The sequence below is a fragment of the Peromyscus maniculatus genome, chromosome 11 (assembly GCF_049852395.1).
Source record: "Peromyscus maniculatus bairdii isolate BWxNUB_F1_BW_parent chromosome 11, HU_Pman_BW_mat_3.1, whole genome shotgun sequence".
Classification (NCBI taxonomy): Eukaryota; Metazoa; Chordata; class Mammalia; order Rodentia; family Cricetidae; genus Peromyscus; species Peromyscus maniculatus.
Window position 1 is genome coordinate 82,164,409 of NC_134862.1, and position 12,204 is coordinate 82,176,612.

Here is a 12,204-nt window from a genome sequence, read left to right on the forward strand (position 1 = left end):
ACTGTCACTTACCTATCTCACTATAGTTTGTATTCCTTGAGCAACATCAGACTGTCTTTTGTCGACCTGTACTTAGAAAAACAAATGGAAGGACTTCTACTGCAATTTTACACATATTTGGAGTTATTATGAAATTGATTACCAGTAGCTTGTAAGTGTTGCCATTTCCTCCTTGTTACGTCTCCATCCCCTCTACTTCACAATTCAGTTTTTCTAGATATCGAAACATCAGTTCTCAAAAGGAGTAGCTCTAAAAGAAAGCATCTGCGATTATGTCAAGCAGCAAACAAACGCAGGTGGAATTGGGCAATATTTTTATTAGGTAGACAAGCAGACAGGGCATTCACGAAGAGGAAAGGCTACAGATACAGGATTAAGTGTCGAGTTGTGCTGACTTGACCTCTTGAGATATCCGTCATTTCATTTTCATGAGGTTTACCTGTAAGATCTTAATTCCACACACAGGGCCTGATGACTACATAGTCATTTATTTCATAGTTCAGAGCCCGCCAATCCAGAATATTAGGATTAAGAGGGGAACCTTGGTACACAAGTATAATTTCTTCTGGGCTTAGCACAGAGTCCCACATGTTCAAATCTGTAATCTCTCCCACAAAGGACTGGGCCTTATCAAACCCTCCTCCATAGGTATCCTGCTCCTGTCCTAAGACAATGCTGGGTTTGGCTTCCACGATGTACCCCTTCTGCAGACCCTTTTTCACCCAAGGTTTCCCATTGACCCAAAATTCGGCAATGCCAGAAGAGGACTCCCAACTGGCACAGAAATGCACTGGAGAAGCCGATTCTTCCAAACCACGGACTGTGACTCCAGAACGCCCAACGTACAGTTTGTATTCTCCAACTCTTTCCTTATAAATTAGTAGCTCATTGTCCCTGCCCTTGGTATTGTAGGAAAAAAGACTGTGATGGCGGGAAAGGTCACTATAGGTTCGAAAACACACCGTGAAATTCTCTAGAGGTTTGTCCAGACGTGGGATTAACTTCACATGAGCGCTTTCAGACTCTCTGGGGAACACAAATACCTTTCCTGTGAGGTCTGTGAGATAAAAATAAGACATATAATAGGTTTCAACAAATTCAGAGAAACAGCAGCTCAGAATCAACTTTTCTCCCAGACTAAATAGCTCAGAATCAACTTCTCCCTGACTGTAGCCTAAACTTCTTACCTGTCTGAGCAAAAGCTTCTGAAAGAAGGCTGGTGAGGACAGATACCCCAAGCAGCAGCAGCAGCAGCTTGTCCATGTTCTCAGTCCAGGACTCTGACAGCAACAGCAGTTACTTGAGTAGGAGACAGAAAGGTGCTGCCCACTACACTCTTAAGACTCCAAGCATTCAGGTTTTGTATGTGCCTTTGATGATGTTGAGGGGTGGAGAGCAGTAACACCATGTGAGGAACTTCCCAGGTTCCTCCTTCTTTCTGCCAATAATCAGAGCTGCTGTTGGAAAAGGAATGTTGATTCCCTTGGGCTGGGAAATCAATGGAAGTTATTTATTAGACACAACTCAGTTCTAAAGCACTAACCCCTGTGACCCAGATTTTATTTCTGGGAAGAGGGGAGCTGCAGAATACAAAGTCCTACAGATGGAACAAGAGGCTATGTTGGCCACCTGAGGAAGGCCTTGTTCAATTTTGCAGCCAGGTCTCCATCTCATGACTCTGTGCTTTGCCAGAAGGGGATATGGGAAGAGGGCAATTGCAGACTTATTAACTATGGAAAGTTAATTCCGTGTAGAACATTCTAGGGTTCTATTTTCTGTCCAACTCTAAGAAGTCAATTTGTATTTGATTCATTAAATATTGAGGAATGTATCCAGGCATTACTAAGAGGATAGAGATAGTTGCGAAGCACAAACTGTTTGCCCTGCAGCTTAATAGTTTTCTACTATAGTTGCTCAGCCTTTCCTTATTTTATGACTCACAATGCTTTTTTATCCTAAGCCTTCTCATTCCTCATCATGACTAATTGTTTTTGGTGACATACACCTGCTGAAATGTCAGCATCTTCCTGTTTTTTTTTTTTTACTCTTGTCTTTGGACACCTGGACACCAAAGGTCTATCGTTGCTGACAATCTCATCAATACATCATACTCACATTTGTGCACTTATTTCCAGGCACGGCATTAGGTGTGGGGATTAAGGAGGGGAGACAATTCTTTTATGGTACCAACAACCTTCATCCCTATTTTCTCTGCCACTATTTTAAAAGCCAACTGTTATTACTCACCACTCTAGCCTACTTGGCTTCTAAGATAGCAAACTTAATTTTCCCCTTTCTGCTTGCTTGATTTTCTTTCTCACCTCTAAAGTCTATAGAACCTTTATTCTCATTCTTTTTGTCTATCATTTTATTATTTACCCTCTTTCCTCTCAGTTCACCTTAGGTTAGTTAGCCTTTTCCATGACACAATAACTACCATAGATAATTCACTTTCTCCAGTTCTACTCTCATTATTCTTCAAATCCTCATCTCTGGGCAATAGCTATTATCCGATATTTATTTTTCTAACCTAAGTTGAATATCAGGTTGTGGAGTCTTATCTATCTTGTGCAGTATGGGTGAAACTAGAGTTAGTTGGAGTTATACATCCCTTTATCTCCTGGATTAAATCCTATCCTTCCACTTGGGAGCCAATGCTATCTCCAGTATTGCTCTAACCTGCCTATGATCTTCTAATCAAATCATGTTCTCCAAACACCTCTAATTGTTGCTCTTCACTTGTGACTAGTTTTCCTGATTTTGTAACTTCTGTTCATTGCCTTGAAATTCTCTTTTATCTTTTCTTCAAATCCTAAATGTTCTTCAAAATTAATCTCAAAAATGATTTCCTTCATAAGACTTTTCAAACCACCCAACTACACATTACTTTTACTTTTTTTGAACTTTTCTCAAAAGTATTTTAGTTATTTTTCTATTACTGTGATAGAACACCATGGTCAAGGCAACTTATAGAAGGATTTATTTAGGGCTTACTGTTACAGAGGGTTAGAGTCCATGGTGGGGGCATGGCAGCAGGTAGGCAGGCATGACTGGCTGTAGCTGATACTTTTCATGTGTCCTGCCTGGCCTGTGGTTAGGACAAATCTCTCTCACCTGCCAATCCCGCAGCCTCTCAGACCCAAATAAACACACACAGGATAATATTATTATTAAGCTATGGCCATGGCATGGTTCTTGTTATCTAGTTCTTATATCTTAAATTAACCCATTTCTATTCATCTATAAGTTGGCAAGTGGCCATGGCTTACCAGTACTTCCACATCTTGCTTCTCATAGTGACAGCTGGCAGCGTCTCTCCTGACTCAGCCTTCCTGTTCCCAGAATTCTCCTCTCTCTTTGTCCCACCTATACTTCCTGCCTGGCTCCTGGCCAATCAGCATTTTATTTATCAACCACATCAGAGCAACACACATTTACAGCATACAGAAAGGCATCCCCAGCAGCCGGCCCTGGAGCAGTATTTGACAGCCCGAATATTGAGGCACAACCATGAGACAGACAGATAATGGGAGGTTTGGAACAGCATGAGTCTTTTGAGACCTCAAAACCCACCCCTAGGGACAAACCTCCTCTAGCAAGGCCTCGCCTCCTAATCTTTCTCAAACAGTTCTACCAACTGGGGACCAAGTACTCAGATGCACAGACCTGTTGTGCATTCCCATTCAAGCCACCACAATAAGGTTAAGATGAAAGACTATCTGTGCACATATGTGGATGCCAGAGCTCATTATTGTATGGCTTTCTCTATGGCTTCTACCTCATTTTTTTGAGACAGAGTCTCTCAGTGGATCTAGAACTTGTGACCTTGGCTCAATTGGCTGAGCAGAAAACCCTTTCCATATGCTACACCCAACACCGGTCATCATAGAAGTATGATGCCATGCCTAGCTTTTATGTGGGTGCTGGAATATGAACTCAGGTTCTTACAATTGAGCAATGGTCACTTTATCCACCAAACCATCTCCACAGTTCCAGGTTAAGATATTTTTGACATAGAGTTTAATAGTAACTCAGGTTATAATATAATTGAAGAAAATGTCTAGGTAATACTATAAATAGGAGCTAAGGGTAACCTTTACTATGAACCTAGGGAATACATAATTTCAGGTTGAGAAGTTAATCAAATACATTAATAGTTAAAGAATAGGTTAAGCAGCTGCTTATAGTCTTCATCATAAATAAATTAATTACCGCTCTGTTAGCAAAAAGGGTTCTGATACCAGTGCAGAATGGAATATTTTTTAATTGGTGATGAATTCATGGAGATAGCCTGGGAAATATATGAGCCAGTCAAAAGAATTTCGTGGAATAGAGATTTATACTGCTGCTGGGGACTAATGACAATAGGTACTGTTGAATATGGAAATACTGTAAAGAGGACATCTTGGTTGAAAAGCAGGGCTGGTTGCTATCAAAATGAGAAGAAAGTAGAAGAAGTGAATACTGTTTTTTTTTAATTTTTATTTTTTTTAATGCCCTCACTATGGAGTGTTTATCAGGCTTTATAAGAAAATAGCTATGTTCTCATCCCCCAGTCCTCGCCCTCTGTCACCCCCTGACACCCAGTCCACTCATGTAGATATCATCCACTTCTTCTTCACGGGGTCATCCATGTGTCCCTCCTAGGGTCTTTCCCTGTTATCTAGCCTCTCCGGAGCTGTGGTTTGCAGTCTGGCCATCCCTTCCCTCCCATCTACTATCTACTTATGAGTGAGTACATAACTATGTTTGTCCTTCTGAGTCTGGGTTACCTCACTCAAGATGATATTTTCTAGTTCCATCCATTTGCCTGCAAATTTCATGATATCATTGTTTTTTTTTTTTTTTTTTTTTACTACTGGGTAGTACTCCATTGTGTATATGTGCCACATTTTCTTTATCCGTTCTTTAGGTGAGGGGAATCTAGGTTGTTTCCAGGTTCTTGCTATTACAAATAATGCTGATATGAACATAGTTAAGCATGTGTCCTTGTGGTAAGATTGAACATTCCTTGGGTATATGCCCAAGAGTGGTATAACTGGGTCTTGAGGAAGACTTATTCCCAATTTTCTGAGAAACCGCCATACTGATTTCCAGAGTGGCTGTACAAGTTCACATTCCCACCAATAGTGGAGGAGTGTTCCCTTTGCTCCACATCCTCTCCAACATAAGCTGTCTTCAGTGTTTTTGATCTTAGCCATTCTGACAGGTGTAAGATGGTATCTCAGAGTTGTTTTGATTTGCATTTCCCTGATGGCTAAGGATGTTGAGCAATTCCTTAAATGCCTTTCAGCCATTTGAGATTCTTCTGTTGAGAATTCTCTGTTTAGCTCTGTAGCCCATTTTTTAAATTGGATTGTTCAGTATTTTGAAGTCTAGCTTTTTGAGTTCTTTATACATTTTAGAGATCAGCCCTCTGTCAGATGTGGGGTTGGTGAAGATCTTTTTCCATTTTGTAGGTTCTCATTTTATCTTATTGACTGTGAGAACATAGGGAAATGGGAGGGTCAAGCTGGAACAGGGACAGAGTGGGAGGACAGGAAGGAAGATACCAGGATAGATGAGGACATCACGGGAATAGGAAGAAGCAGGGTACTGGGGAGGCTCTCAGGAATCCACAAGGTTGACCTCACCTTGGTCTGCTGGCAGTGGTCCAGAGGGTGTCTGGACTGGTCTACTCTAGTGACCAGCCTAGCAAATGACCTAGCTGTCATCATAGAGCCTTTGTTCAGTGACTGATGGAGGCAGATGCAGAGATCCATGGCCAGGCACCAAGCTGAGCTCCGGGAATCCAATTGATGAGAGAGAGGAGAGATTCTGCAGGTGAGGGATGTCGAGATCATAATGGGAGGACGTGCAGAGATGACTAGCCACACTAGTGGAAGCCCATGAACTGTGAACTGGTGGCTGTGGAGCCTCCATGGGACTGGATTAGGCCCTCTGGACATGGAAGGTGGTTGTTTGGCTCGAACTGTTTGGGAGGCACCAAGGCAGGGGGATCGGGACCTGATCTGTGGGCAGGCTTCTGGGAATCCAGTGCCTATGGTGTGACACCTTGCACAGCCTTGGTACAGTGGGAAGGGGCTTGGACCTGCCTAGGCTCATTGTGCTGGGCTCTGCTGACTCCCCATGGGAGACCTCGATTTGTGAGATGTGGGGATGCAGGGTGGCTTGGGAAAGAGGGCTGGGTGGTGGAAGAGGGAGGAGGGGGGGATCTGTGGATGTTATGTGGAGTGAGTAGAAAGTTACTTAAAGAAAAATGAACCCCCCTAAACGCCCCCAAAAGAAAAACAAAACAAACAAAAAGAAATAGCTCATGCTTTAGCAACCATCAAGATGGGAACCAAGAATTATTTTTAACAGAGAAATGGAGACTCTTGATGTCAAGGTGTAAGAAAATGAATCCTAAGTCTTCAGAACTGAGTAGAGTTCTCATAGAGGACCAACCTTTGGATGCCTTCTTGCCAGTGAACATTCAGGTACAGGCTGTGGTTTCCATCTGGGTGGTTCCCATGAGGAAGGAAAGACAACAGTATACTGAGAAGAAGCAGGGTGATATGTATGGCCACAGCAGAGGTGTTCTGCTTTATTCAGTCAGCATAAAGTAGAGGTTACCTTCAGAGAGGACAAGAGAAGGCACTGTCAGAACCAAAAGAATGGATGCAGCAAGGCAGATTACATAAGATACAATTAAAATATACCTGAAGGATTCAATCATATCTTAGGATTCTAAGGTCTTGGGTATTTATGGCATGTTACAACCACAATAACTTTTAGGAAAACCCAGCAAGGAAGAGATTTAAGTGGATGAGGGGCAGTACTAAGACTCTTTAATACTAAGAATTATTTCCCATGGGTTCTGTTAGTTACAAAAATATTTAAAGAACATTTAGATAGAAAAGGGCAATTGAGAATTAAAAGTAAGTAATTGCCACCCTCTTATGCAATTGTATAAAATCAAATATATACACTCATACTTACAGAAAAGGAATCACAAGAAAAGATGAGAATAAAGGTCTGTATGATGTTAACTCAAACTAGACTTAATTGCTTGCTATCTTAAATCATTTCCTGTTGCTATAGTGAATGTCACAGACTAGGTAATATATAATGAGTAGAGGTTTATTTAACACAGTTATAGACTCTAAGTAGTCTCAAAACATGGTGCTAGCCTCTGGAGAGAGCATTCTGGCTGTGTTATGTTATGGTAAAAGGCACCAATGGTGAAACAGAGTGATCATTCTAGAGAAAATTTGCTTTTAATAATAAAGGCACCCAGAGATAAGCCAGTAATTTATAATTTACAAATAACTAATCATTTCCAAAAGGCTCCACTGCCATGTGACTTTGGGGAAATAAGTTGGAACTTTGGGGAATATATCCAAAGTGTAGCACAAGTCATTTGGAAAGATAAAATGTTACTGCTGTGGATGAGACTATAGAGAGCCCACTGGGAGAAGACAGAGGAAATATGTTGGGTTCAAAGTGCTAACCTTGAAGTGATAGTGTGACCTAACAGAAGAAAAGGCAGCAGAGAGTTAGAGGTCTATGACTGCCACTTAGGTTTAGAAATACAGACTTCAGAGGAATTATCCTATAAATAATGATGAAACAAGTGATTGTCTCTGGCAGTGGAAGAGAGAAAAGAGAATATGTCAGGGGCCCAACACTGATTTGAGGGAACATTTACGTTCATATATTTGAAGACAAGAGAAGAGTTGGGGTCTGAGAGAACAGTGTGTGTGGTGTCATGGAAACCAAGCTAGTACAACTTTTCAGAAAGCAGTGTCCAGTAGTATTAGGTGCACCAGAGATATCTAGGTGGAAAGGAAGCTGGATTCAGCAATAAAAATTTCATCAGTGACCTTTGCAGGGGCAATTTTCATAAAGTGAACATGGCAGAATTCAACTTTAACAGGATGATGGTTAAAAGAGAGGGAGAGGTGTTTCCTATATTTCAGTGATTCTGACAAGGGACAAATGAAAAAAACTAGATTCTTCCTGGGGATCCCTAGACACAGTGTGTATTTTGCACTTAGATTCACATTGTCTCTTCCTAACAGAGTGATTTGTTCTATTTTTCTTATGATCTAATATTTCATACAGAGATTATTACTGACCTTTCTAGAAAACTGGTTCTTTCAGACTCTAAACACCAGGCTCCAGGCTGCTGACTGACTTCTGTTTCTCCTCCCCAGTTCCAGCATCCTCACAAACTAGTCTTTTATTTTCTAGATCCTATTGGTACTCCATTAAGTAGTAATTATGTCACTGGACTCTGTCTTTATGAATGGATTCAGATCACTATTGCAAGAGTGAGTTGGTTGTAAAACTGCATCTTGTCTCTTCTTGTCCCCTCTTGTATACTTCTGTCCCATGCGATGCCTTGCTTATAATGTAGCAAGAAGACCATCATCACATATAACTCCTTGACCTGGGACTTCCCAGCCTCCATAATTGTAAGACAAACTTCTGTTATTTATAAACTGGGTTTTATAAAAGGAAGAACCCAAGAGCAGTAAATTGGGGTACATGACAGAGAAAATATCTACATAGTTAAGCATCCAAGCTGCTGCTATGGCTTCTTTTGGCTGTTGATAGTAAAGTAAAAGGAAGGGGAGATAATTAAAGATGGAATCTCTGAGTAAGAGGGAAGCATATAACCTTTTGGTATCACTTTAGGGAAAGTCTAGGGATTACATACCATTTATGATCAGAATCCTGGTAGAGATACAGACAATGGATGACCTTTTGAAGAAGTTGCAGAAGGAACTGAATATCAAAGAATCTACTGACAATTGAAGATTGATAGAGGAGGAAGAATGTATTTTCGTCAGGGGTATGGTCCTTTATAGGCTTACTATACTTCAGTAGATGGTCTTACAACCATGCATGTATGGGTAGCACTAATTGGACTCAGTGGGCTATAGTAAAAAGAGGACAAGAAGTTAGGAGGAAGCTGGATGGTAGTGGCACATGCTTTTAATCTCAGCACTTAGGAGGCAGAGACAGGCAGACCTTTGTGAGCTCAAGGCCAGCCTGGTCTACAAAGAGAGTTCCAGGGCAGCCAGGGCTGTCACATAGAAAAACCCTGTATTGAAAAACAAAACAAAACATAAGATACAACAACAACAAAAACAAGAAGAAAAGAAAAGTTAGGAGGTGTATATACTGGGGAAATTTAAGAGGAGCTGGAGGTGGGGAGTGGGAGTTGGCGAATGAGACTGGAAAACATTGTATGTGTGTATGAATTTCTTAAAGAATAGACGAAAATGTTTTTAAAAACAAGGAAAAAGTATCCTTGTTAGGTGGTATTGCATAAGCAATTTGTGGTTTCTTCCATGGGGATGATTGTTTTTCTTACTCTCTGCATTCCTTAGCTGCCTTTAGTACTTTTGTATGGTTGAGACTTCATGGGCTTTTCTTGGCCAATTTAGCGTGCCTGTTGTTGTCCAACTAAATGAGCCCAATCCCTAATTATGGTCCAAATATTTGTCTTTAGGCCCACAGACAAGTATAGTCCTCACCCTTTATTATAAAAACTTCTCCTGGAATCTTTTTGTGAGGTACTTCTGGTACTGATGGGATTAAGGACTCTGGATATTTTAGTTGGTGTTGCAATGAATTGAGGCTTTGGAAGCTGAATGGAATGAGATGAACATATTTTGTTTGTGAGAATGAGATGGATTTGGGGAGGCAGGTAGGATACTGTGATTTGAATGTGTCCCTCAGGGTTTATGTATTGAAAACTTGGTCCCAGTGCTTGTTGCAGTGTTAAGAGGTGATAATTTTAAGAAATGAGTGGGCAGTGAGGACTTTTCCAGTATGAATTAGTGTAATCATTGTATAAGTGGCCATATTATAAAAGCACATCTGGCCATCTCCTACTCCTTTTAAAATTATCTTTTGTTATATGATGTCTTCTGTCATATTATGACACAGAGAGCTGGCCGTCGCAGATGCAATCCTTTATTCTTTGACTTTTCAACAATGAGCCAACTACTCTTCTCTTATAAATTGCCCAGTCTGTGTCTTTCTGTTATACAACACAAAATAGACTATAAAACAACAGTGATTATGACCAACTCTTTACCGAAGTGGCTCTTTCAAACTAAATCTGGGCTCCAGGTGTACTGTGGTGACAGTACAAACTCCCTTTTCCAATCCCAGGGTCTTCACGAATTGGCCTATAATTTTCTGGGTCCTATTGATACACAGTAGTCTCCTTTCTTAATCTCAGCTCTCTGTTTCTAACTTAAGGCTTTGTTTATAAAATAAAACCTCTGCTAAGTTAGTTATCTTCTTTTCTAGGGTCCAGTGAGGCATTCAGATAATGTTGTCTCACTAGGCTCTTATTTCACATTCAGAATTCAACTGAAACGACTCTCTAGGATGTCACAGGGTCTACCTTTCTGTCTATTTACTTTTGTACATCCCTACGTTTGCTTTTTCATTTTCATAGTTTCTTAAGTTTAAAATTTAGCTTTTGTTGTTGAAAAGGAATTTTTATCCATCATTTCTAGTATTTTTTTAAAATAAAATTATCTTCCCATTGGAACTTGCTTGTCACAACAATCTCCTTCCTACTCATGATCTCTCATGACACAAACATCTGGAAGAAGGAAATTGTAAAAAAGAAAATTTGACAGCAAGGACTCAGTGTAACCCTACATCTTGAAAAGTTGAAGAGAAAAAAAAATTTTTAACTATGCGTAGGAATTATTTCTCAGTCTATAGTGACAGAGAATACAGGTGTTCAAACAGGGCTAGGTTTCTCATATAAACAGCTGGAAGAAGATTTGGCTGGAGCTGTTATGCGTCATATTTATCCTTCTGTTTTCTCTCATACCATCTTTGTTCCCATGGCTAAAAATTCAAATCTGAAGACCTTCCCTACCCTACAGACCAATTTCATTGCCATTTGCAAGCCATAAGAATACAGAGCAAGAGCTTCGCATAGCTGCACAGTTCCCCTTGCCTGGTATCCTTAGATCTGTGTTTGCCATCTTCTATATTTTCACTACAGAGTGACATCACTGTAGATGAACCAAATCACGGAGAACCAAGCAAGGTGGCTAGCTCAGAGCCCATACATACTGGTTGGCATTCTGCAGTGCTCTTTAGCCTCACAGATGAGAGACCTTCACAACTTTCTTGGTCTTTGTCATCTTGAACCACAATCTACTGATGTGTGACTGCCTAGACATTCTTGAGATATAGACCTTGAAAACAAGACTAGTGTGTGGTACCTTCTTGATTGTTGATCGTAACAGCAGCCCACATGACATCTATGCTCCATTAATACTTCTATGCTGTAGTGAACCACTTTTGTGCCATCCTACAACGATGCTCTCTTGTATTAATATTACCTTTGAAGTAAATATCTATTCACTGCACATAAGTTCATAGGCTTAGTTTACATTTTATATATCCACAACCATTACCATCATTATGTCTAGGATTGCATCATTTGTATTTATCCCTCCATCTTTCCATAAGTCTTGTCTTATACAGTTATGTCATTATTGGCTAGTGTAAGCCCAAACAGTTGAATTAAATATAAAAGAATCCTTCTATCCAAGACCTATGTGATCACCACTCAGCTATAGATGCCTATTGTTTATTGACTCAGGTACAGAGGTTATATACACAGACACCACATGCACAGCTGTGGACAGAAGGATTTCTTAATAGATGGACTCATTTCATCAGGAGACCTTTAGTCTGGGGCAATGTTTTTCCTGCTCACAAACATTTTTTATCCCACAAGTGGACAAAATAGAGAGCTTTGTTGTAAATTGGCTGAAGCACTTAGGCTGTTCTACTTGAGCTCCCCAAAGGAGGCAGAAGCTAGGATGTCTACTCTGCTGCTCATTACCACCATGCAGCAGCTCTCGAGGAGTGCTTTGATGACTTATTCTCATGGGTGAGCATTGTGATTGAAGGTTCTCCTGACTCCCATTTCACCTGGCCTTTCAGCACTTGACTTTGGTCTTTGAGTGGTGCTGGCCTTGTGGTGATGATGGGAGAAATAACTTCAGTTAAGGAATCCCAGGGACAATCTGAGACTCTCAGTTTCATTATTTGACCCTTAATGGGCATTTCAAAAAGTGTTACTTACCATTTGATGGTTGAAAAATAAAGACTTTCAGCAAAGAAAGGCTCTTTTTTTCCCAGGGACTCATCCTGGCTGACTACTCAGAT

General features: G+C 40.5%; 1 protein-coding gene across 1 annotated transcript; it reads right to left on the reverse strand.

Annotated features, from left to right (window-relative positions):
* Positions 1–297: 297 nt before the first annotated feature.
* LOC102926341 (serum amyloid P-component) lies at positions 298–1,450 on the reverse strand. Its single transcript, XM_006990563.4, has 2 exons — positions 1,188–1,450; positions 298–1,057 (listed from the first exon to the last, which is right to left on the reverse strand). The coding sequence occupies exons 1-2, from the start codon at positions 1,261–1,263 to the stop codon at positions 450–452; spliced, it is 684 nt and encodes a 227-aa protein (XP_006990625.1). The 5' UTR covers positions 1,264–1,450; the 3' UTR covers positions 298–449.
* Between the last annotated feature and the right edge of the window lie 10,754 nt (positions 1,451–12,204).